Source organism: Medicago sativa, chromosome 6 (assembly GCF_051527215.1).
Source record: "Medicago sativa cultivar Bolivia chromosome 6, Bolivia_mono, whole genome shotgun sequence".
NCBI classification, from domain to species: domain Eukaryota; kingdom Viridiplantae; phylum Streptophyta; class Magnoliopsida; order Fabales; family Fabaceae; genus Medicago; species Medicago sativa.
Window position 1 is genome coordinate 26210303 of NC_140754.1, and position 27609 is coordinate 26237911.

General features: G+C 34.1%; 2 protein-coding genes across 4 annotated transcripts; both read right to left on the reverse strand.

Annotated features, from left to right (window-relative positions):
- Positions 1-1593: 1593 nt before the first annotated feature.
- On the reverse strand, positions 1594-8344 carry LOC146914192 (ABC transporter C family member 10-like). 2 transcript variants are annotated; one of them, XR_015014028.1, is made up of 12 exons: positions 8197-8344; positions 5776-7813; positions 5347-5667; positions 5179-5265; positions 4361-4951; positions 3974-4138; positions 3570-3864; positions 3215-3429; positions 2813-3057; positions 2678-2741; positions 2347-2586; positions 1594-2154 (listed from the first exon to the last, which is right to left on the reverse strand). XR_015014028.1 is itself a non-coding variant. In XM_085717095.1 (12 exons), the coding sequence occupies exons 2-12, from the start codon at positions 7774-7776 to the stop codon at positions 2042-2044; spliced, it is 4398 nt and encodes a 1465-aa protein (XP_085573221.1). In that variant the 5' UTR covers positions 7777-7813; positions 8197-8329; the 3' UTR covers positions 1594-2041. The 2 variants fall into 2 exon arrangements, 1 of the variants encoding a protein (XP_085573221.1); XM_085717095.1 differs by having other exon boundaries at positions 2813-3118; positions 8197-8329.
- Positions 8345-16130: 7786 nt separating this feature from the next.
- LOC146914193 (ABC transporter C family member 10-like) lies at positions 16131-23103 on the reverse strand. Of its 2 annotated transcripts, XM_085717094.1 has the most exons (12): positions 22985-23103; positions 19881-21952; positions 19453-19773; positions 19287-19373; positions 18614-19198; positions 18368-18532; positions 17997-18291; positions 17699-17913; positions 17303-17608; positions 17042-17105; positions 16716-16955; positions 16131-16540 (listed from the first exon to the last, which is right to left on the reverse strand). In XM_085717094.1, the coding sequence occupies exons 2-12, from the start codon at positions 21915-21917 to the stop codon at positions 16428-16430; spliced, it is 4428 nt and encodes a 1475-aa protein (XP_085573220.1). In that variant the 5' UTR covers positions 21918-21952; positions 22985-23103; the 3' UTR covers positions 16131-16427. The 2 variants fall into 2 exon arrangements, with proteins under 2 accessions (XP_085573220.1, XP_085573219.1); XM_085717093.1 differs by lacking the exon at positions 22985-23103 and having other exon boundaries at positions 19881-22063.
- Positions 23104-27609: the final 4506 nt, after the last annotated feature.

A 27609-nucleotide genomic window follows, 5' to 3' on the forward strand; every position in this document is an offset into this window, starting at 1 on the left:
CGAATTATGGATTAGTCATTGTTGATGACTTTAATAGATGGAATTAGGTGAAATTCATAAGAAGCAAGGACGAGTCTTATATGATGTGTTTAGTGGGTTCTACAAACAAGTTCAGAACCAAAAAGAAAAAACGAACCTTTTGAAATTTCTTGTGAAACTCATGGATTTCTCCATGATTTTACCTCTCATGGATTTCAAAACACATTACAAATTGTGTTATTTTTTTCAATCATACCAACAATATAGTAAATATAATATAACTTTTTTTTTTTCAATAACATCAACAATATAGCATTATTGTAGTTAAATTATTTTAACAATAATGCTACTTACAGCGAATTCAATTTTCACGACCCATCCCGATGTGTTTATTCCACCACACATTTTTTGTTGACTTTTCCATCTATTCATAACTCCCCCTTGAATTCTGGAAATGCTTGTTTTTCATTGGTTGAATTCCTTTTCGGGATGATTTCGTGGGAATTTAATTCACTTTATATAGCACTATTGTTATTTTAAAGGTATAATCGGAAGAATAAAAAATACAAACTAAAATCCCATAAGGTTGGCCTTATGGTGTTGGCTTTGGACCCTGGAGTATGCTCCTCTCAAGGTTTCAGGTTCGCTCTGGAGTATAGCTTCCGCAAGTGGACGGTGGAAATGGATCTCAGATTAGTTGGTCATCTTATCTTCTTTTTTTAAAAAATTTTAATAAGTAAAAGTGTTTAATTGACTACCCAAACTTTTTCATCATAAAATTTGTTTTTACTTTTTTCATCATATAATTGGATATGTTTTTTTTTTCTTTTCAAAAGATAGTCAGATTAGCTTTTCATTTTTGGCATGTATTTATTTATTTTTTAACAAAACAGTTAATGAAAAAAAAATATAATTAAAACATTAAACATAAGAGATTAATTACTACGCACATAACAATGTGGCATTTTATAAATTAGTTCACAAATTTTTTTTTTTTAAGGAAGTTCACAAAATCTGTATGTAGCATTGTTTGATCGAAAAACATTTGAATGAGATGATAAAAACTTAAAATGTATTATCTAAAAGCATTTGGATGAGATATAAAACTCTTTTAGTTTAACGATAAGTACTCAATTCGAATCTAGTCATGACGATCCCTTTTATCAATTCGTCATGGCTTCAACGTTTAAGCTTCAATCCAAGGTCAATCTCAGTTTCTCCAATATTTCCATGTCTCCATTTTTTTTTTTTTTTTTTTTTTTGCATACATGATACTTGCTTATAGCAATACCAATTCGCGCATCTAATTGTGCAGTTTATGTGTAAAATTTCGAAATAATTTATAATGTTGGATGATGATAAGCATTGTAATTTTGAAGAGTCAATGTTACATGATGGCTTATATAATTGTGAAGATTTTAGTTCTTAGACTATGTTGCATTGACAATTCTGATCGAAGGCGTTTTCCAATGTCCGACACGTGTCACCGACACAAAACTTATGTCAAAGTCAATGTTAAAATGGACACATGACAAACTACCAACTAACAGAAGCTCTTAATAGCTATACTGATATTGTCTCTCTTTGTTATGTTGGTCATCATTAGTATGATAGTTTCTGAATGGCAAAATGACATAAATATTGATACCAAAATCTGATCTACATATGATGAAGTGCCCTTATTACAATATTCAACTGAAAAACTATAGGAATAAAATCTTGTCAATGATTTTAATACAAAAATAATCACAACAATGATTGGAAAGCACGGACACTCCTCGGATTAGGCGTGTCCTGGTGTCGGACACGCGTCGTGTCCGACACCGACACATAATTATGCTGAATTATGTGATTTTCTCAAATTACTAGTGGTGTCAGTGTCCGGTGTCCGTGTCAGTATCTATGCTTCATTATTTGGAACACTGGTGTTTATATTCATGGTCCTGATTTCACTTCACTACAATCTCCTAGGCCTCACAATTTATTACTTGTACAAAAGAAAAAGAGAGAGTGAGAGAAACAAATCAAACAATAGTGCTGGCTTGAAAAATATTGCGAAGCATCAATGCGATTCTGCAGACTGAAAATGAGACCAGTATTCCTTGACAAGCTGTCTAAACATCGATTCTTCTCTCTTCATCAAGCTCATTGGTTCATCATACTCCGCCAATTTTCCTGAAAACATAGTCAAAGGTTTCATTTTCTCTAGTGTTTGTCTGATAAACTCTATTGTTTGTAGTCTTACATTGTCCATGTATTAGCAACGGATTATTTATCGTTAACGAAAATGGCTATAATGTTATTGATTAGTCTGTAAGTTTTTGTTACATGAGATAGAGGGATAGTAAAACTCGAAAAGAAACTTACCATCACTTATTGCAAGAACCATATTGCAATCCATCACAGTTGGTATTCTGTGAGCTACTGTGATTACTGTACAATCGGCAAACTCAGCGCTAATGGTTTTTTGCACAATCAGATCAGTTGAGTTATCAATTGACGCAGTCGCTTCGTCCAATACCAATATCCTACTTCTTCTCAAAAGAGCACGTCCCAAACAGAATAACTGCCGTTGTCCCATGCTCCAGTTTGATCCATCCTCAACAACTGCGTAACAATTTTAACTAGTTAATACTAACTTGGAAACACAATGAACTTCTAACATAGCTATGACAATGAATCTTGAAAATGTATGTACCCGAGGAGTCTAAACCCTCTTCTTTCTCTTGGACAACTTCTCGCAATTGACACTTCCCAAGAACCTTCATATTAGTCAAGAATTAGTCCGCATTTTTATGCAAAGCAAAAAGAAACAAAATTAAGCTTGTTTTACCTCCCATATCTCTTGATCACTGTGTTGAGATAAAGGGTCCAAGTTAAATCTTACTGTCCCGTTAAAAAGCGTAGGATCTTGAGGTATAATACCAAAACGTGACCTCAAATCATGAAGGCCGATAGATGAGATGTCTATGCCATCAACTATAACTTTTCCTCCCGCTGGTTCCACAAGGCGAAATAATGCACCGATAAGAGTGGACTTCCCACTTCCTGTTCTGCCAACAATACCAATCTTGTGACCTGCTTCAAATGTGCATGTGATCCCGTGAAGTATAAGTGGTCCATCAGGTCTGTATCGTATCTAACATGGTAAAATCAAACAAATTATGTACGATATTTCAACTCCTACGTTTTCTGAACATTATGTTTCGCATTTTTAAAATAAAGTCCTAATTACCTTCAAGTCATATATTTCGACTTTGCCGGTAAATGGCCAATTCAAAGGAGGACGATTTCCTTCTACAATTTCTTCGGCCTCACTTTGTATATGCATATATTGATTTAGTCTCTCTACTGATATTATGTGATTAGCAAGAGTGCATTGATTTTGAATTGCAAATATTAAGGCACCGTTTAGTGATAGGCCATAAGTTAGAGCCATGCCAATAATTCCTGGAATGAAGGATGTTGAAATTTAGAAATGTGTATTCAGATATATAAGTTACTTTGAATGAGAAATTCAAATACTTTAGAGGATAGTAACAATACTAAAAAAAATGACATTTTAGAGATAATACAGACCAAATTCTCACCTGAGGGGAATGTTCCAGGGGGGAGCATAACCATGCAAAGTGTTGCAGTGGCGAGAACAACTGCACTGATTGTTTCTAACCGTTGGATCAACCATTCGTTTGAGGCAAAACTATGAAAAAAAGCACTTGCATTATTATCAATTAGATCAAGGTTCTTCTCAAAAGAACGATCTTCCCCCTCAAAAGCCCTTATTGTTACAGCTCCAGCAACAGTCTCGGCTATATGATTCGCTAAAGAGGATTTTGTTGTGCCATTTAACCTCATTAGTTCTTTTGCTGAGGCAAAGTAGTATTTCTGCTTAAAACACAAACAAAAATACCTTACATTCCTTTCTTAATAAAGAATGACAATTATCTACTTAAAAGCACTAGCAGTATAATTTCAAGATGGATCTGTTTATTACCTGCAACCGAAACGCAACATAAACCATTGGTATAGCCATAATCAAGACTTGCCATGTGACAACAGCCAAAACTATAAGATTAGAATAAAGCTTTATAGTGCCCACCACAGCAAAACTGAGGATAAATGGAATGTCAATATCCATAATACTAAGATCAGATGAGACCTAAACAAGGAAAAATCAGTTAGAATATTATTATTTCTTCCCTTGCGTTACATAGGAAGATGAGTCTCGCACGATGCACAAAGTCGTTTTCATCGTTAAATAAAATGAAATATAATGTGATTTATTGATCCAGTGATAGAAAATAGACTTATGCATGATGCAACCATAATTTAATTGTGCATGTTAGACAAAGAGAGCAAAATAATTGCTTGTTAAGCTTACCCTACTAAGGACCCTTCCTAATGGTGTAGAGTCATAAAATGACATCGGTGCACGGAAGAGAGAGTTCATCAACTGTGAAAATAAATCTTTTGATGATTGAAGACCTAAAGTAACTAGAAGTAGACATCTGATGATCAAGAAAATTATTGAAAAAACACCAATAAGGAAATAAACTAAAATCAATTTCAATGTGTCGATGTGAGGATCGTCAACTTTAGCAGCCATCCATGAGTTTTGCAATATCTGACAAACCACAAAAATAAGGAAACAAAGGGAAGCTATTGAGAATAATATATAGCCTTTCGTCCGATTTAGATATTGTAAGTAAGGCTTCAATCCTGTATCTCCTATCTCTCTTTCTTCTTCCTGAATTAATTGATTTCCACTTGGGGCTATAAACTCCTTCAACGCGCGATCCAGCGTACTATTTCCGGAAGTTGAATGTCTCTGGGAAGAAGAAGAAGAAACACTCACAAGTTGGTTAGAACCAGCAGTCTCCTTGTGAGCATTGACAAGGTCTTGGAATTCTTGGCTTGAGCTCAATAGCTGGTGATATGAACCACCTTGTAGGATTACCCCATTAGACATTAACTGTAAAGAAAATAAAATATTGCACAAGACGATAAATATCAACTTTTATTGTCTAAATGAGTTGAATGCTTTTATGAGTGAAATTTAAATGTTACTACCTCCGTCCCTAAATAGGACCCTCTTGGCCAAATCACGGAAATTAAGAAAGTTTGCAGTAGTACATTTTGGAAACAAAAATAACAAGATGAACAATGAGATAACAAATGCCTGAAGATGAATGAATTTACCAAAATACAATCAAACGCGGGGAGGAAATCGACTTGATGAGTCACGAGTAAGACAGTTTTCCCTTTCAGTCCTTCCATGATATATTCCTGTTAAGTTTCAAATCCATCGTTAGTAAAATAACGACAATAGATATGTACAAGTAGCATGTGAAGAAAATAAGTCATTACATTAAACAAATTTTTTGCAGTATGTGCATCAACGGCGCTAAATGGATCATCCAAAAGATATATATCAGCATTCTTATAAAGAGCGCGAGCAAGTTGAATTCGTTGCTTTTGACCTCCGCTTAAATTAACTCCTCTCTCGCCTATTTCAGTGAGGTCTCCATAGGGAAACAACTCAAGGTCCTTTGCCAGTGAAGACCTATGAAGTGTTTCTTGATATCTTTGATCATCCAATTCGGATCCAAACAAAATATTTTCACGTATCGTGCCTGTTTGTATCCATGCTGTTTGAGAAACATATCCAAACTTCCCATGAACATCGATCTATAATTCAAAATAGGTAATAAGAAACTGATTTATAATACAACTAATATTAAAGACAAAAAATTATTACATTAAGTTGAATTATATGATAGGACATTAGAAACTTACAGTTCCTTTTGTTTTAGAAACTTCTCCAAGAATCGTTGCTAATAGCGTTGATTTTCCTGAGCCAACTTCTCCACAAATGGCCACCTTTTGCCCATGTCTAACATCTAAATTTATGTTCCTCAGTGTTGGATTTGATGCGTTACCTTCCCATGAAAAGTCGGCACATTTTATCGAAATCGAGTCTTTGAGGTCATCTTCAAAGCACCTTTTTCTAAAATTTTCACTCTGCAGTTCTGGTGCCTCGAAAAAATTAACAATCCGAGAAAATGCAACTTTTGCCTGAATGATCGCTGCAATAACTTCTGGGAGGTTTTCAATTGGATCTTGAATAAGGCGCAAAGTTGCCAACAATGTGAAAACATTACTTGCATTCAGAGGAATATTCAAGAAGTAGCATGCAAAAAAAGATGCCGTTGACGCCAACATCAATGATGTCGTAAAGATAATTATATGGCATGTTCTTCTTAATTGCACCGGAGATAACACTTTGAGTTCGACATTTCTTAAGTTATCTACAACATTTTTAAAATGTGTTTCCCATGCATACAGCTTCAACACTTTCATATTCACAAGAGCCTCAGAACTCGCCTTTAATCTCTCATCTTGCGCCACCATGAGTTGGGTTTGAAACTTGTGTTGTAAGTTTGCTAGTGGAGCGTTGCAAAGCACAGTGAGAACTATCACCGCCAATGATGCAAGTGTTGCTAGTCCAATTGTGCGGAAAAGAATTATCAATGCAATACACAATTGGAGGCTTGTTGTCCAAGTCTGGTGAAACCAAAATGGAAATTCTCCGATTCTATAAGCATCCACAATAACATAATTCATTATCTCACCACCAGAGTGATTCAATCGAGCCGAATTTGATAGACTTAACATTTTTTTATAAGTGGCTGCAGTAAGTAGAGATCTAATTTTCACTCCGACAAGTCTACTGCGGAAATACCATTGTCTTTGAGATATCGATTCTATGATCTTTATAAGGAAGATTGATATGGCCAATAAATAACCTTCATATTTGAAACTTTCATTACCCTCGGCAACCAATATAAATTCATTCAGAATCAGAGGACCAGAAGATAGTGTGAGTACCTTGAGAAAAGCGAAGAATCCTGTTATCAAAATCTCTCTCTTGTGGCACAAAATTATTGTCCATAAAACCGATGAATGGGATGATGATTCATGTTGTTTTTGTTTGTTTAACTGTTCTACAAATGACGAATAACAACTTTCTGCTCGGTCAAACACTCTTAACTTTGGGATATCGTCGTCTAAAAGTGTTTTCTCTAGACCGGTTTTCATCAATGGATTCAACCACCAAAACGAAGTCTTACTAAAGAGTCCAGCATTGGAAAAAGGGGTTACATTGCTAGCAAGATCGACTTCATTGAACTGACCATTTAAAGGAGCATAAAGGCTTTCACAATTTAAAGGATCGACTTCACATGTACATGCTTTGTATGTGCATAACAACAGTAAAGTTGCTCCTAGAAACGATTGAACATTTAGAGCTGCCTCGAGGGATAGTTCGCTGCTCCCAATTGCATAAGACACGGATAAAACACATAATATACCAGAAACAAAGAGCATGAGAGCAGAAAATACCCACAACCATGCTCTTGTAAGTTGTTTTATCCGAAAGCTGACAGATAAACTTACCGACAACCATGTTAATCCATGAAAGAGTTGTAGCAAGCACCCGTTTAGAGGAAAAACTTCATGGTTTTTCCTTAACTTCTCGTCTAAAATCCAAATTCCTAAGGATAAATGCAACAAACCTAGAAAACCATTGGTTATGGCAGAAACTAACTGCAAGTTTGAATATCGTACTAGACTTCGAAAAGGTCTCGAGGAAGACTCAAGGATCATGATGAATGACAGCATGATCAGCAGGAACACATCAAATAAAATTACCACCAAATGGTTAATACATGAGGAAGGATCTTTCAAAAGTTTTAAATCATAACAGTCCCCACAAATCATGCTCCAAATACCATCCATTTTTTTTTTTTTTTTGCTTCTCTTTGTTGTTCAAATTCTGTAACAAGTAGGGAAACAAAATAATGAGAAAAAAATTTCCACAAGCAACAAAGGTTCATTGGCCTTTAACAACCAACTATTGTTAATCAATTATCATATAGTATCTAGTGCTTGTTTTGATCGGCATATTTGAGCTTATCTACTGACATATGTTTTGTGAGACTGTTTGAAAGAACTCGTGAAAACAGCTTACGACATGATCATAAGTTGTTTTCATCTTATGAAATACACCTTATACGAGAACAATTTAACTTTATTTTATCTTTTGAAGAGTTTATCATGATAAACGTTTGTGTTATAATCTGCAACTAAGTTGTTTATTCAATCAGGGCCCTCACAGTATAGAAAACACCGGTAAAGAAAAAGGAATAAGACTTGTACCTTATTGGAATGTGATCAGTTTACTCCATGTATCACTATAAGAAGTGGATAATTTCTGCAAACATCATATGGAAACAACTAACAAGTGTTTCAAAAACAATGTGCTTCAGTGAAGCAACAATATCTGTTCACATACTAAACGAGAGTTGGAATATGAAAGGAAACAAGTGGGCCCTTAATATAATTGAATTCTCAAGTTAGGAAAATGCTATTTCTCTAGAAAAATAGCATCAAGAATTTTTCAAGACACAGCTGACAAGTTTTAATTGCTTGATTTATTTTTGTGGTGACCGAGGTTTGAACTCCGGACCTTGCATATATTATGCATTGTCCATACCAACTGAGCTAAGCTAACGAGGACAATTGCTTGATTTATTTGCCAATGTGAACTTTTATTTATTTATTTATATTTTGTTTTTTTGTTTTTACAAAGTTTTTTTTTTAACAAATCAAAATGGAAGATTGCTCAAAAGCAAAGTGATTCACCCCGCACAAGGTGTGTTAAAAGTGGTCAATCACTCAAAGTCTGTTACAAACCACAGACACCTAAAAAAAAAAATGCCCCCACCAAAGGGAAAAAATAAAACAAATTACACAACACCCATACAAAGGAGTGGGTGTCTCCACCAATCATGAAAGCCAAACGCAATAAAAACAAAGTTCGAAGAGAGCCATAAAAAGGAATTCAACTTCACTTTTTCAACAATACTGAGAGGATCGATAACCGCATTGTTTCTCTCCTTCCAAATTGCTCAAATACAAGCAAGCCAAATAACCTTGAGATAAAAATGAGAAGGTCGCGGTAAGCCCGCCAAGTGAATAAACTGAAAAAAATGGTCCTTATAATTATGAAGTTTCTACTGTCATTTAGCGTGTTTAATTTTAGTCGGATAACTTGTTGAACACTAAGGATTCTTCCCTCTCAACTGAATTTTCTACATAGCAAGAATCAGACCTTCGAATTCCTTACCAATTGGACCAATTTAGTGCACGCAATGCAACTAGTCCCTTTTCAGCTTATGGTTAATTAGGTTTAATTATCATATGAATTTTGAAAATAGAACGTGTCTGAAAAGAAAAAGAAGAAAAAGAATATTCAAGAATAAAAATGGAATGAACGTGGGAAGTGATAATAGAAAAAGAGTAGTGATATTTGTACAACTCTTTGGTACAACTTCCATGACAACTTTGCTTTTCTCTTTTTTGATTGGTCAAAAATAATAGAAAGAGAAAAAGGAAGCGAGAGAATAAGAAAATAATGTGAGTATGAAAGAGAAAGTTGTCAAAAAGTTGTTAGAAAATACTCCCTCCGGTCCTTATTATAAGAAAAAGTTGACTTTTTAGGTTCATTGTGTAAGTGATGTATCTAGTCTATATTTATAACAAGATACATTAATTATTCTATGAACCAAAAAAGTCAATTATTTCTTATAATAAGGACCGGAGGGAGTAGTTGTTTAAATATCATTTCTCATAGAAAAATAATGAAAGCATGTTTCACATGAATAAACATATCAAGATCATATCTGCATGAATCCTTTAAAATTAAATAGTTTAACATTTTTCACATCGAGTTAGGTGTGCTTGTCTAGAGAAATTAAATAACAAGACAACTACCCCAATAAATGTTTTTTTTTTTGAAGGAACTACCCCAATAAATGTTAGTAGCTTAATAAGGCCCCTTATATGTATGCAGATACGGTCAGTTTAGAAATTTGAATTTTGCTCTCCACCCAGCATATTTTGCTCGCACCCTACAGCCATGCCAAAATTGCTCTTGCGCATGTTAAGTAACGTTGCGCAAGTTAACTCACGCTGCACAAGTTAAGTAACGCTGCACAAGTTAACTCACGCAGTGTTCCTATTTTCGTACAAAACCCATCAGTCCGAACTCCAACCACCATTTTCTTTCCCTCCACCATTTGTCCGATCCGCTGAAGTGTAATCATTATTTAAGTGTAACAGTGTAATGTTTGACCGTTTATGTGAGATTATGTAATTTTATAAATTTATGGACAAATTTGTGTAATTTGGATCGTTTACGTGCCATTAAGTGTGTTTAAATGATTACGGGTCTTTACCGGCGAATTTGTGTAATTTGGACCGTTTGGATCGTTATGTGTGATTATGTGATTCTGAAAAAAAACTATGTTTTAGTGTAATTTTGATCGATTGTGTCGTATTATCCAATAATATTGTTAAACTGGCGTAACTAGGTTCAATTACGAGCATCTTAAGGCCACGGGTCTTTGATGACACAATATTGCATTTAATGCATATCAGACAGCATTTAATGCTTACTGATATAACAGTAGTGCGTGAGTTAACTCGCGCAAGTGTAAAACATTGCGTGAGTTAACTCACGTAGCGTTTTATACTAAACGTGACTATGCGTTAGTTAACTCACGCAGTGTTTTACACTTGCGCATCTTAATTGACGCAGCGTTACTTAACTAACGCATAGTATTACACTTGCGTTAGTTAACTTGCGCAAGGGTAAATTTGGAAAGGTTGCAGGGCGCGAGCAAAATGTGCAGGGTGGAGAGCAAAATTCTAGGAATTTTTCTTCAATATCGAACAACCACTTATCATCAATATTCAAGATCTAATGGGTTTTGTTTTTAATTTGCAAATTTTTCATCAATATCGAACAACAGTTTTTCATCAAAATTTAATACCTAAATTAAAACATGGGTACTGTGTGCAGACAATTTTCTATATCCAACCTAACAACTCTAAGCAAGCATCACGTCAATTTGGAAATTTTTAGATTGATAACTTTTTCAATTTTAATAACAAGAATTAAAGCCAGGCAAATTAACACACAGATAATGAAGAGTTGTGCAAGATGAGAGCAAGAAGGAATAAGAAATGGTGAAGAGTAAAAACCTGAGTAAAAACCTGGAAACGAGGAGCTACTAAGAGCATCCACAATGGAGACCATTGCATTTGAGGTCTTAAACGGGTCCCACATGGACACAACATTTTTTTATTATTTTTTAATAATAGTACCTAATAGGTACTCAACAAAAGGTCTAAATGGCTCCCACCAATAACTATTTATTAATGAAAAGCAACAAAAACAATTCAAATAATGGTTATTTTATTGAAAAGTGGTGTGGGGTCCACTTAAGATTGGGGGTCTTAAGTTAGACTTTAGGTCTTAAGAGACCCCCAATTTTTTTTTCAGCATTGGGGGTATTATGTACCGGGTCTTAAATGGTAAAGACCTTGCAATGTGGATGCTATAATAAAATAGAAAAAGTAAGGACAAGATTGTAATTGAAATATTAATGTGTTTCATTCCATTGCCCAAATTGGGGGGAATGAAAAAATGGCTAAGTGAGTGGTATTGGATGGAATGAGTTCCATCACACTCCATTCCATTCATTACTTTCTTACAAAACCAAACAATGGAATCTGGATTTATCCCACTCCATTCCATTAATTTCATTCCACCATTTGCCACCAATCCAAACATAGCCTAAGAGAAATGAAATAAGCACTATGAATAAGACAACCCTAGGGTGTTAAAATAACGATGTACACAATACAATGGTTGTAGGTTCCTTAAAAAAAATACAATAGTTGTAGGCTCCTTAATGTTGCTTTTTTGTATTTAAATTAATCTTTTTTTCGTTAAATTTTAATCTCAATCATTAAGGTGGACCAACAATAAAGGTGGTTCATCAATGACCTCATTAATTAATATTTTTTTTTTATAATTTTAACCGTTTGATCTTTTTGTCGAAAAGAATACCATTAAATTTTCCTGGTTTTGTGATTAATAGAAGCTTTTGGGAGACTAAGATTCATTTTACCAACATTGCAAAAAATATGAAGACGATGATTTTGGAATACTTTTTTCCACTCTTTTTTTTTCTGAGTTTTTTTTCTAGATTTTTTTATGAATGATATAGTTGACATGGATGATTCAAGGGTTATCTTTTCGACAAAAAGTTCATACGATTAAAATGAAATAAATTAATGAATTTTTTAGTGAAAAAAAATTCCGAACATTGATCTCGTATTTTTCAACCTTCATCTAATACTGACCTTGCAAGTTGTGGACCCAGGATCAAACATCTCCCATGTAAACAAAAGCTTGAAACCATGAGTCAGACAACAACTAGATGCACCATCAGTGCATCTGTTGAAGATCTGATGCTACAAAGATTTTTGATGGTCACTTTTGTATCTTTACCATTTCCTGGTTTAATGAAATCATTAAAGATAATTTTATTATTTCATCGAGTGTAATTTCCTTGATTAATCGAGAGTAGTAACTGGCTAAAAGTCTAACAAGGGTTCTCTATACAATCATCTACATGAAGATTCTTTACTTCAATGCTGGTGGTGTTGGTAACATGATCGGTTTTGGTGCAAGCTCTCGTGAATTTCTTAGTAGGTCGTTTTCCTTCGGTGGTTTGATACGGGCTGTGTTGTAAGACGTGTCAAACGTTTCTTGGCGGTTTCATCCCTTGCACTTACACTTACACATTCTTCAAGATCTAAAACTATTGGGATGAAGTTGATAATAGTTTTGAATATCAAAATGATAAGATCTACAAAATACAAATCTATGTAGTATCACAATATTATTTTGTTGATTCAAGAATTGTGATTTTCTTGATTAATAAGGTATATAATTTTTTTTTACATATTTTGTTCTGGGTATTTATTTTTTATTTTTTTACATATTAGAGATGGAGACTCTTTTTTTTTTTTTAATACATTAAGCTCTATCACTACCAAAAAAATACATTAAGCTCTATTTTTATATTTAACGTGACATTTTAGAGAATATAATTATATATAATATAATATTTTCAATTCTAATTCAATAATAATTCAAACTTTGATTACATAAACGGTTAGACTAATGTGATAAGAATAGTAATAAAAAATCGTATTCATATTTACTTGATTGGTCTGTCTGATTGAGCTAAAAGACACTTTTAAAAAAACCTAAGCTTCCTTAAAAAAAAAAAACTTCCTCAAAAATAAGTAACTCTAAGGGTTTGGACTAGTGGTAAGAAGACAAACCTCGCAAAAAAAAAATATAGGGTTCAAGTTTTGTGTACCTTTGAAGGGATGTAAATGTAAATAACATTGTAAATACTCTTTGAACCGAAGGTCGTCGTCCCCCTCTTTAGCATACCTTGTGCTGGAGGGATAGGCCGTTGGTTTCAATATATCTCATTTTGATTTGTTAAAAAAAAAATAAAAATTCTTTTGTATAAAAGAATAGAAAAATGTTGATTTGCTGGTTTGTATGGTCAAACAAAACAAGTTGTTCTATTTGTTACAATTCATATTGTTGGAGGATGAAAATCAATGTATTCATGAAGATTTAATTTTGTTTTATGTTAAACATTAAGTTCAATTTTACATAATCAAGAAGATTGTAATCAAATTCTTTGGTAACGGAGTGCAAGAAGTGAGAGTGTAAGCAAAAACTCAAAATAGGGTTTTTGTGCGGAACCCTAAATATGGTTTCATTATTTAAGATACAAATCATAGGAGATACATACATGTTAATGTTAAATTTATAGGACAAACAAGTTCTTGGTGTTTCACCCTCCGTTTCTCAAGGGAAGGGATGCTGGTAATTTGGATTTCGATCGTGAGGTAAATATAGCCGCCTGACCAAGAATTGTTCCACTCAGGAATCAAATTTGAGTTCCTTTAGTGAGAATTGCTTGGTTTATTTATAGGAAAAGTTCTGGTAAAAGCATAGTAAAATGACACAAGTTTTAGAGGATTATTACCCCTAATTTGAGGATCATTACTCCTAATCTATCATTCCTTCATTAATTTAGTCCCTAAACTCTATAAATATAAAATGTAGTTTCTAAGGTATAAAATATCTATCAATTGCCCCTTCTATTAAGATGTTAGAGACTAAATGGATTGTTATTTATATACTTTATGGACTAAATTGATGGAGTTCATGCATTGTAGGGGCTACTTATTATGTTTATAAAGTTTAGGGACTAACTTGAAGAGAGAGTGATAGTTCAGAAGCTACATTGATGGTTTATTCGTTTATAATTTTCCGATTGTTTTGTGTCGTTTACTTACGTTAATTGTGATGGTTTCGTGTGAAGATTAGGTACAACCACTTAAACTATAGATCTGGAAAGAATGCTCCTTTGATTTCTGATGATGTGTATGAAATAATCATCAAGGTATCCAACATGGCCAATAGTTTCAAATTATTTCTTTTAGGTTTTTTATGGGATGTTGGGAAATTTACTCAAAGAGTATGGTCTTATCTGTTGAATGTTAAGGAAAGATTGTGGAAAGACCTCAACATATGTTAATGAGGGTTTATGTTTCAATGCTGGAACGAGGCAAACAACAGAACCTCCGGGTTTGAAGCTTTTCATATCGGGTCAATCAAGGGTTTTGAGTCGGTGAAAGCTCGAGTTCCCCCTTCAAAAGTAAGGTGTCGGGAATGCAAACATTGAGGAGACCCGTTAGGGCGGATGAAAGAACTTATCCTGAAGCCGCGTCAAAGGCCTCCATAGGCCCTTCAACAGGATTTTTCTGTGTTTTTCCTAGATCTCAGGTGCGTATACATGTGTTCTTATCATTACTCTTTAGTTATATGAATTTTGGACCTTACTTAGTTTTGTTTTATTTGACAGTTGAGTAGTTGGTTCTCGGTGTTCATGACAGACGATAATATTGAGGACATTTGACCTTATTTAGAATGAGACTCATTTGGACAATGAGGTCTTATCTGTTGAATATCAAGGGTTTCTGTTGGAATCTGCTATGATGTCTCAGAGATGGTTCACTAATGCTTCTCCAATTCTTTTCAATGCCGAAACACCTAGGCCCGAGGTGTGTATATATATATATGTTCTTATCATTGCTCTTTTCAGTTCCACGATTTCGACATGTTGTCGTTACAATTGCATACCTTTCCATGATTTATTTTCAATTCAAAGAATTCAAATATATCAGCTTGCCATGAGATTACTATCTCTGCCCATGAACACCTCTAGATCTAGAAGCTTTTTAATGCTTCAATTGCGATGAAACTAACTTATGCCAGTAAGGCTTGATTTGAAATAAATGAGGACACACGAAAACGGGCGTATCCTTTCAATGGGTAGGGGTAGCCTTGGCTACCCCAAAAAAAAAATATTATTGTAGTAGTTGGTATGTATTTATATCCAGCTACCTCAAATAATAAATATTGAGTTACCCCAAACAAGTTCAATTGCTGAAAATTAGCATAAATAAGAAAGTAAAAAATTATAATATGATTGATAGAAACTTTTTCAACAATAAAAACTATCGAGACAATAGTCATAATTAAACATAACCTATTTGTGTACATTGAAAAATATATTATTAATCTATTTTGTAAATAGTCATTTATGGATAAAATTGGCATCATGAAACAGATTTTGTCCAACTTTTTTAAATAGCTATTGTCAATTTTTATCATTTCCGCTCTTAGTTAATTTTCATGCATTGGTTAATTTTTGGATTATTTTGATTTTAGTCTCTACAACACTTGCGATTTTAGTTCTTAATTTTTTGTTATAAAGATGAAATCCAAGACTAAAAACACTTTTTTTTTGTAAAATTTTAAAAAAATCGAGACAAAAATTGAATAAATTTGTTTGTGAGGACCAAACCTAAAAATTATAATTTATAGGACTAAAAATATATTTTATCTTTAAAATTAATATGTTGGTTTTAATTTATTTTTTTATAGTTGGCCACTGCGTAAAATTTTTCCTAGCTTCGCCGCTGCACGAAAAGCAATGTTTCGTGAATTTGGTTTCTAGTGTTACGTGTTATGTTGCATGAAATTGGTTTCTAATTTCATGAGTAAAGGTATCGAAAGACTATGATTTTTTTCATCTATTTTATTATTGTGTAGTCCAAGAGCTTCTGATAGGGGAAGAATCTAAACAACGAAACGGAATTAATAGTAATATTGATACTGAAATCTGATCGGTATCAGAAGAAGTAATCTTGTTACAATATTCAATTGAAAAACCAAATAACCAATACAAAGAAGAAAGGAACAAATACAAAGAATAACAGAAACTGCTGAGGAAGGAGTAACTCGTTCCCTATGCCTCACCCACAATTTCGACAAAATTCAGAATTCTTCTCCTACTTACCTAATTCTAGATTTTTCTACACACTCACTCTGTCATGTGCTTACGTTCTTGATATATTGCTTGTTCAAGAGAAAAAGATCAACGCGATTCTGCAGACTGAAAATGAGACCAGTATTCCTTGACAAGCTTCCTGAACAACGATTCTTCTCTCTTCATCAAGTTCATTGGTTCGTCGCACTCCGCCAATTTTCCTGAAAACACAGTCAATGGCTTCATTTTCTTTGAAGAAAACAAGTAAATGATCAAACATATTCTTCACTTTTCTTTATAGTATTAGCCATGATTACGCATCATGAACATAAGAAAATGACTGTGTTTATTAAATGAGAAAGAGGGTGTGAGAGACAGTAAAACTCGGAAACTTACCATCACTTATGGCAAGAACCATACTGCAATCCATCACAGTTGGTATTCTGTGTGCCACTGTGATCACTGTACAATCTGCGAACTCAGCCCTAATGGTTTTTTGGAGAATAAGATCAGTAGAATTATCAATTGAAGCAGTTGCTTCATCCAACACCAATATTCGACTTCTCCTCAAAAGCGCACGCCCCAAACAGAATAATTGCCTTTGTCCCATGCTCCAGTTTGATCCGTCTTCAACAACTGGTTAACAATTTTTCGCTAAACATTATTACCTTGTAAAAAATGTAATTTTAGCATAGGTATAACCGTGAAACTTAAAAATGTACCTGAGGAGTTTAAACCCTCTTCTTTTCCTTTGACAACTTCTCGCAACTGACACTTCCCAAGAACCTTCATATTGATCATGAATTAGTCCATATTTTCGTGGAACAGTAAAGATAGATAGATTGTAAGGGAGTTAAGGAGTGGAGGGATACGGAGGTCGAGGATTCGATCCCCACTCCCAACATAATGCTAAATAATATTAGTAACAATATTAACATTTGCCGTTCCAAAACAAAAGATAAAAAGATTGTAGTATAATTTACCTCCCATATCTCTTGATCAGTGTGTTGAGATAAAGGGTCCAAATTATATCTTACTGTCCCGTTAAAAAGGGTCGGATCCTGAGGTATAATACCAAAACGTGACCTCAAATCATGAAGACCAATAGATGATATGTCTATTCCATCAACTATAATTTTTCCTCCTGCTGGTTCCACAAGACGAAATAAAGCACTGATAAGAGTGGATTTCCCGCTTCCTGTTCTTCCGACGATACCAATCTTGTGCCCTGCTTCAAATGTACATGTGATCCCATGAAGTACAAGTGGTCCGTTGGATCTGTATCGTATCTGACATGGTAAAAAAAAAATAGTTGGTTTATTTAAGCTGCATTTTTTGTGAATATCATTCTTCAAATTTTGAAAATATGTAACAATTACCTTCAAGTTATTTATTTCTACTTTGCCGGCAACTGGCCAATTCGAAGGAGGACGATTTTCTTCTACTATTTCTTCTGCCTCACTTTCTATATGCATATATTGTTTTAACCTCTCTACTGATATTATGTGATTTGCAACAGTGCATTGATTTTGAATTGAAAATACTAAGGAATTGTTTAATGAAAGGCCATAAGATAGAGCCATGCCAATAATTCCTGGAATGAAACATGTTGAAATTTAGAAACTTGCATTAAGATAGATAATGATACCTTAGAGATGATAACAACCGAATTCTCACCTGAGGTGAATGTTCCAGGGGGAAGCATAACCATGCAAAGTGCTGCAGCGGTGAGAACAACTGCACTGATTGTTTCTAACCGTTGGATCAACCACTCATTCGAGGCAAAACTATGGAAAAAAGCACTAGCATTAATATCAATGAGATCAAGGTTCTTCTCAAAAGAACGATCTTCCTCCTCAAAAGCCCTAATTGTTGCAGCTCCAGCAACAGTTTCTGCTACATGATTAGCTAATGATGATTTTGTTGTGCCATTCATCCGCATTAGTTCTTTCGCCAAGGCAAAGTAGTATCTCTGCTTAAAACACAAAAACACATCAAGGTATTGTTTTTGCTACCGAGAATTATTTAAAGATGAGTCTGTTTATTACCTGCATGCGAATTGCAACAAAAACCATTGGTATAGCCACAATCAAGACTTGCCATGAGACGACTGCCAAAACTGTCAGACTAGAAAGAAAAACGATTGTGCCTCCCATTGCAAACGTGAGGCTGAATGGAAGGTCGAGATCCATAATGCTCAAATCAGATGAGACCTAAACATGGAAATATCAGTTAGAATATTATTTATTCTTTTGCATTTCATAGGAAGGGAAAAAATTATTTATTTTTCTCACCCTACTAAGTATCCTTCCCAATGGTGTAGAGTCGTAAAAAGACATCGGTGCACGAAAGAGGGAGTTCATCAACTGTGAAAATAATTTTTTTGATGATTGAAGACCCAAAGAAACTACAAGTAGACTTCTGGTGAACAAGAAAACTACTGAAAAAGCACCAATTAGGAAATAAACTAAAATCAATTTCAATGTGCTGACGAGGGGATCATCAACTTTAGCAGCCATCCATGAGTTTTGCAATATCTGACAAACAACGAAAAGAAGATGACAAAGGGAAGCCATCAAGAAGAATATATATCCTTTCATCTCATTCAAATACTGTATGTAAGGCTTGAATCCCGCGTCTCCTTTCTCTCTTTCTTCTTGCTTAATTAATTGATTTCCATTTGTTAATTTAACCTGTTGTTCCACGGAATCTTGTGTGACTTTTCTAGAAGATGAATGTCTCTGAGAAAAAGTAACATCCACAAGCTTGTTAGAACCAGCAGTCTCCTTGTGAGCATTGACGAGGTCCTGGAATTCTTGGCTTGAGGTTAATAGCTGGTGATATGGACCAGCTTGCTGGATTACCCCCTCTGACATCAACTGGAAATAAAATAAATTATTCGATCAACCATAACTTAGCTATAAATTAGCCACATTAATATGAGTGCTGTAAAAGAGGTCCAATTACCAAAACTGAATCAAACGCTGGGAGGAAGTCGACTTGATGAGTCACAAGTAAGACTGTTTTCCCTTTGAGTCCTTCCATGATATATTCCTGTCAAATTTCAAAGCCATCTTTAGTAAAATACGACACTAGACATGTATAAGTAGTATGAGAAGAAAGATGTCATTACATCAAACAAATTTTTTGCAGTATGTGCATCAACAGCGCTAAATGGATCGTCCAATAGATATATATCAGCATTCTGATAAAGAGCACGAGCAAGTTGAATTCGCTGTTTTTGACCTCCACTTAAATTAACTCCTCTTTCACCTATTTCAGTGAGGTCGCCATAGGGAAGCAACTCAAAGTCCTTTTTCAATGAAGACTTTTGAAGTGTTTCTTGATATCTTTGATCATCCATCTCGGATCCAAACAAAATGTTTTCCCGTATTGTACCTGTTTGTATCCATGGTGTTTGAGAAACATATGCAAACCGCCCGTAAACTTCAACCTGTAATTCATAATAGATAATCAGACACCGATTAATATCGCAACTAAAATGGATAAAAAAATTCACATAGTGGGAAAATACACTTTATATAGGAGTAGAAATCTTACGATTCCTTTTATTTTGGTAACTTCTCCAAGAATTGTTGCTAAGAGGGTTGATTTGCCGGAGCCAACTTCTCCACAGATAGCCACTTTTTGGCCATGTCTAACCTCTAAATTTATGTTCCGTAGGGTTGGCTTTGATGCATTACCTTTCCATGAAAAGTTAGCAGATTTTATTGAAATTGATCCTTTGAGGTTGTCATCAAAGCACTCGTTCTTCAAGTTTTCACTTTGCAGTTCTGGTGCATCAAGGAAATCAACAATTCGAGCAAATGCAACTTTTGCCTGAATGATCACCGCAATGACATCCGGGATACTTGTAATCGGCTCTTGAACAAGGCGCAAAGTTGCCACAAAAGTGAAAACATTACTTGCATGCAAAGGAACATCCAAGAAGTAACATGCTAGAAAAGAAGCAGTAGACACCAACATCGGCGAGGTCCAGAAGAGAAAGACATTGTATGTTCTTCTTAATTGCACTGCATATAACATTTTGAGTTCCACATTTCTTAAGAAATCTACAACATTTTTAAAATGGTTTTCCCAAGCATACAACTTCAACACTTTCATATTTACAAGAGCTTCTGAACTAGCCTTTAATCTCTCATCTTGTGCCACCATAAGTTTGCTCTGATACTTGTGTTGTAATTTTGCTAGTGGATAATTGCAAATCACAGTGAGAACTATCACCGCCAATGATGCAAGTGTTGCTAGTCCAATTGTGCGGAAAAGAATTACTAATGCAATACACAATTGGAGAATTGTTGTCCATGTCTGGTGAAACCAGAATGGAAATTCTCCGATTCTATAAGCATCTACGATCATATAATTCATTATCTCACCACCAGAGTGAATCAACCTAGCAGAATTCGATAGCCGTAGTATTTTCTTATAAATGGCTGCATTAAGTAGTGATCTAACTTTCATTCCAACAAGTCTAGTGTGGAAATACCATTGTCTTTGTGATAGGGATTCTATGATTTTTATAACAAAGAGTGAAATGGCCAATACATAACCTTCATATTTGAAACTTTCGTTACCCTCGGCAACCAATATAAAGGCATTAAGAAGTAGAGGAGTAGAAGATAAAGCGAGTACCTTAAACAAAGCAAAGAATCCGGTTACCAAAACTTCTCTCCGGTGGCAAAAAATGATTGTCCATAAAACCGATGATTGATATGACGACTCACATTGTCTTTGTTTGTTTAGCTGTTCCAGAAATGACGAATAACAAATTTCTGCCCGGTCAGACTCTCTTAATTTCGGGATATCCTCGTCATGAAGTGTTTTCTTTTGACCTGTTTTCATCAATGTATTCAACCACCAAAACCAAATCTTACTCAAGAATCCAGCATTGGAAAATGGAGTAACATGGCTAACAGGATTACTTTCATCGAATTGGCCTATTAAAGGCGCACGAAGACTATCATCGATTTCCCTTTCAACATCTTTGCATTTACATGTTTGGTATGTGCATAAGAGCAACAAAATTGCTCCTGGAAATGATATAACATCCAAACCTACCTGGAGGGACAATTCTTTACTTCCAACTGCATAAGATATCGACAAAGCACATAATATACCGGAAACAAAGAATACGAGAACCGAAAACATCCACAACCATGCTCTTGAGAGTTGTTTTATTTGAAGACTTATAGCTAAACTTACAAACAACCATGTGAGTCCATGAAAGAGTTCTAGCAACCACCAATCAAGAGGAAAGACATCATGGTTTTTCCTTAACTTCTCCTCTAAAATCCAAACTCCAAAGGATAAATGTAGCAGCCCAAGAATTCCATTGGTTATGGCAGAAACTAACTGCATATTGGAATATCTTATTGGACTCCAATAGGGTCTCAAAGAAGACTTCAAGATCATGATGAATAGCAATATGGTAAGGACTATCACATCAAATGAAATGACAAACACATGGTTGATGCATGAAGAAGGATCTTTCAAAAGTGCTAAATCATAAAAGAAAGGTTTTCCTTCATTATCAACATTACCACAGTCTCCACAAATAATGCTCCAAAAGTTTTCCATCCTTTAAGCTTCTCTTTTTTGCTCAAACTCTATAACTAAAAGAAAAACAAAATCATGTCAATATTTATTCAAAATATTCTCTTAAACAAATTAATAATAATGGAAGAAAAAAGGTTCATTACTATTTATTCAAAACTTTAGTTCATGTGGAGGCAGTGACTTCACAAAAAATCTTATTTGATTGAAATATGATCCTTTTTTTTTTTATGTTGAAATTTAACTTATTCAAAGTTATTTAACCTTTTCAGGTAAACAAGTTTTGATATCATGATAAAGGTCAATTCTTCTGAAAGGTATGTGACCTTTTTTTGTAGAAGTTGCTAATGAATCATTACATCAGGTCATTATGAGTGTCACATTTCATTATAACAATTTTACTAAATTAATCTTATCAAATATTATTATGGCTACGATTATCATAAATACAAAGTAAAATATATCGATTTAGAAGTAATATATACATCGTATTAATTAGAATGTATAATTGAAAATAGGGAAATACTAACTAGTGCCTCCGGAGCTCTGATTAAGGATACTAAAAAAGAAATTATATAGTAGTTATTGCATTGAAAATTGGGTAATTAATCCAAAAAATAATTCATTTTTAGTAATAACTTCTTTTTTTGGTATCCTTAACCAGTGCCCATGACCCTTAGAAATATGTAATTAATGCTATACTAAAAATAGAAAGTGATACTAAATATAAAAGACATAAGGAGTAGTTTCTAATAGTATAGCAAACACCACTAAGTTGATTTTATGAATAATAACATAGCATTCTTCTCTAAAAAAAAGAATAACAAGATTATAAAACATACTCCCTCCGGTCACATTTATAAGCAAAATACCACTTTTTAGGTTCATTCAACACCTAATGTATTTGGTCTATAATATATACCAAATACATTAGGCATTCAATGAACCTAAAAAGTGATTTTTTGCTTATAAATGTGACCGGAGGGAGTAGAAAATATTCCCTCAGAAAAAAGAATAATAAGATTCTAAAACATAGAAACTAAACAAAAGGAAACTTGTAAAAAAAAAGACAAAATACAAAAGCTGTATACCTTATGATTGTTGGAAACATCATATGGAAACAACCAACAAGTGCATGAACTAGGTTCCTTTTCATCTTTTCAATGATACACTAAAGAACATTTTGGTTAATTTAGAAAGAAAATGGAATAGAAAAGCTGAATGATACATAAGACCCTTAATATAGTTTAATTCTCATTGGGAACACCACATTATTGCGTGTCTGAAAAGAAAAAAAAGAAATCATAGCATAGACGGTAGAATGCTATGATTTCACATGACAAGTTATAATAGGGAAAAAGCAATTCAATAAGATATGAACATGACAAGTTATAATAAAAAAATAATGAAAGCAAGTTTCACATGAATCCTTAAAATTAAATGTTGACCCATAATACACGGTAGAATTTAATATGTTTCACATCTACTTGTTACCATAACTCAAGTGAGATGTGTCTGTCTCTCATGGGAATTTTTTTTTTTTTATTCTAACGAGCCCATGGCGACGAAATAGAGAATTTTGGATTCCAACCTACACTCTAGTACTTCCTCCGTTTTAAAATGAATGTCGTTTTAGGTGTTTACACACATATTAAGAAATGCAATGATTAAAAGAAAGAGAATGGTTATTTTACTAAATTATCCTTATTAACTATTAGTTAGTTTTAAAAGTAATACTTCGGAAGTAGTGTGCAGAGTATTAATTGGAGGGTACAATTGAAAAGAAAAAGTTATTATTGCATTGGAAACTGAAAGCGACATTCATTTTAAAACAATTTTTTTTGACTAAAGCGACACTCATTTTGAAACGGAGGGAGTATATAAAATGTTCCTGCAATTTTTTACCATTTGAGTTCTGATTATATGATGGAAAAAATCTCTACCTTGGAGGAAAAAAACAAAGCTTAGGTGTAAAAGTGTTGTTGGATATGTTTTATCTTGGTTTTCGGGTGTCAAACATTGATTACGTTTGAACCTTTTAAACCGGTGATATCTTATTTTTTCTTGGGAAGGGAAAAAGTAAGCAAAACCCTTGAGAATCGAGGTCCGGGAGTTGTTTTCGCTACGGGAAGGTGTTAGGCACCCATAACGACTATAGTAACCTATAGGAACCGTCTTTAATTTCTACGCGCGCGCTTTATTTTTAAATGCTATTTGAAAATGTTTATTAAACCTAAAAGGATTCTAAGTGAAGAATTGGAGGGAGAAGAATGTTTTTGGATTTTTATTTTAGTTGAATTGAAGGAATTTTATTCCTTGCCTACGTACCCGTTTAAGGGATCAAATCCACCGTAGTTCTCTCTCAAAAAATGTTTTTGTTTTTGTTGGTTGATTTTAAGTTTGAAAATGGATTTTGAAGAATAGAAAGGGGCCTCAAGGGCATGAGATTAGGAAATAGTGAGGTTGGATTAGTGAATTGCAAAAGAAGTCAAAGTTTGATTATTTTCATTGAAATTTGATTAAGAAAATGGAAAAGGAAATACAATGGGATATTGGATCCCAAGGTTTGTTTGGAAAAGGTTTGAGTGAAGTTGTTCACATTTGTTTGGAAAATTGGTTTTTTCTAGGTATAAAGCCTAAACATACATCTAAACATACAATCCTAAACATACATCTAAACATGCATATTCTAGCTATATACCTAAAGTGATGTGTGTGCATGCGTCGGTGCTTGTGTCGGTGTACATTATTAGAGTCCATTGTCCTTATTACATCATACCCTAGATACATTCTATGGCCTCTTTGCCAAGAAATTAAAAGCATGAAAGTAAAATTTTACAAGAATTCCTAAATCTTTACATTCTAATTTTTGTATGGAATTGAAACTTAAAATGCAAGAAATAAAAGTGGAGAAAGAGATGAGATGTGGGATGAAATAGGAATGCTTATGGAGAATATGAGACATGAAATGAAATGGTTAGTAACACATGACAATATCAAAGGAAATAAAGCAAGAGAAATACTAGAGCATAAAGGATAGAAAATAAACCAAAATAAAGGCAAAAAGAGTGCAAACATGACTAAAATTTGTTCATAGAATGCAAGAACCATATGACCTATAATTCTCACATTCCAATACATGTTAAAGGTTTAGAATCAAGTCTTGGAATGGGAATTAAGGCAACATGATTTAATTGGCATTTTAAAACAAATTTTAAGCATATTTGCATTATTTATTTACACAAGTAACTTGTAACCTAAGCAATTAACCAAGATTCACAATTATGCAACAATATCAAACACAAACAGTAGCTAAAACCCTATGAAATCAAGTGGTATAGGTCACCAATATTCATCAAGCAATTTGGATTAAAATCAAGCAAATTTTCATTCATTTTTAGCACAAAATATCACAAAATAGTAGGAAAATTATCCACATTATGTTCACCAATTTTTATTATGTAAAATTGACACAAGAACACCACAAAGTTATCAAGAAATGTGTATGAAAATTTTTTAGAATTTTCACAAGATTTTTGGACTCAAACTACATATAAACTTCACAATTTTTTAACAAAACAAGTAAACATTTCACAAGAAAATACTACATACTTTTCAATCAAGATTTTAAAACATAATCAGCATCACAAAAAGGTCAAAAAACAATCAAGAACACATAGAAAACTTTTTAGGAATTTTTAAAGGATTTTTGGGTAAAAACACAAGAAAATTACTAATCCTAACAAAAAATGGGAAAAAAATGCTTAAAATACTTCTCTCAATTTTTTAGCACAATAAAAGGTCACAAACATGTTGAAAGAAGTATTAAGAACACATAGAAAAAATTTTAGGATTTTTGTGAACAATTTTGGACAAACAAGGGTGTAAAAAACAAGATCCAGTGGTGCACATAGCGGGAAATAGGCAAAAACGAAAGATCTGTGAAGAACAGACGTCCAGGCCCATACAGAGATGGATCTTGGATCATCCAAACGCATCAGGGGCGTTGGATTGATCCAGACTCTCTCAAACCTAGATCTGATGGTCCAAAGGCCAGGGGAGCACGCTACTATGGTGTACGCACGCGCGTGAGATGCACAGGCATGGTATAAAAAGGAATTTCAGAGAGAAGTTACTCAAAACACACATACATTTCTCTCTCTAGGTTATCCAAGAGAGAGGAGCTCTACGAACAACAAGATGAGGAAGATGACCGGAGTTTGCTCTGGTGCGGTGGTTCGCCGGCGGCGCCACCGTACCGGAGCATTTTTTTTTACGTTTTTTAAGTTTCTTTACACCAAAATAACCGTCTCATCTTCCTCGTCCTTATTCTGGCCTTAGATTTTCGAGGAGCATGCTCAAATGTCCTAGATCTAAACTTCTAACTTCTGGATATTTCAAATGAAAGATGAACGGTAGGAGAATACCTTTCGTTCGTTTGGACTGGCAATTCCTTTCTCCTTCTTCGTGATTCACGAGTCCTTCTTTCTTCTTCTCCTTTGCACTTCTGAGTAACTGAATTTGTTGCAAGCTTGCAACGAACTCAGGTTGTGATTTCTTGATTCGAACTTGTGATGTGTTTTTGCGTTTGATTCGTGCCTGGAATTGAACTCAGATTTTGTGACTTTGATGCTGGATTCTGAGCTTGAATTCGCGATTTGTTGTTGATGAACAATTTGCGAATTGATTCTCAATCTGATGTGATTTCTGGTGTTTTTGTTGATTTTGCGATGTGAATTGTTGATGATGATTCTGTATTGGTGCTGGATTGGAATCTGAGAAAGTTGTTAGGGTTCTTGGATGATGAAGTTCTTGATGAACTTCGATGTGTTCATCCCTTTTTCTGTGTTTGATCTGTTTTGGCAGGAGAGAGAATGAGAAAAGGTGTTTGTGATGATGTGGAAAGAAATGAATGGTGAAAAGTGGAAAAATGAATAGTGAATGATGACTGGGCCTGTGACTGGATTTATAGCTGACAAGTGTATGGACTGGACCAATAACAAACTGCCATGTGGCGTAACTAACTTTAGGACAAATAAAAGACTGACATGTGGCACTGGACTATGACTTGGACAAAAATGGACTAAAATGCAATTTTTAGGAATTTAGGACTAAAAATAAAAATAAAATGAATTAAAATTGGTAATTGGAAAATAACGTAAAGCGAAACGTCTAAAATTGACAAAACGGACTAAAACGAACCAATGGCCTAAATGAGGTACTTTAAAGTAACCTCTCTCTGCCGAAATTTTGTGTGAAATGACTAAAATGCCCCTAGGGCTAAAATGACTGAAAATGACTCAGATGCAAATTTAAAAAATGGATTTTTGACAGGGAAATGAAACAAAAGTTTATTTAAACCAACCTGAAAGACTCAGAGACAATTTTTAGGATTTAAACAGTGACTTGACACTTGAAATGACCAAAATGCCCCTAGGGGCAAAACTGACTCAAAGTGACTTCAAATGCAGTTTTTGAAATGGACTTTGACATAGAATGAAACAGAGGCTTATTCACACTACTTGAAAGGACTCAAACAAAATTTTGAAAGACTGAGAGAAATTTGACATAGGAAATGACTAAAATACCCTTGCATGTAACTTTTGCAAATAACATTGAAACAAAATGCAGAGAAAGACACAATTGATCAGAGATAGTTCAAATGACTTATAATGCAAGAAAAGAGGAATTGAGTTAGTATTTTTAGGTCCAAAAT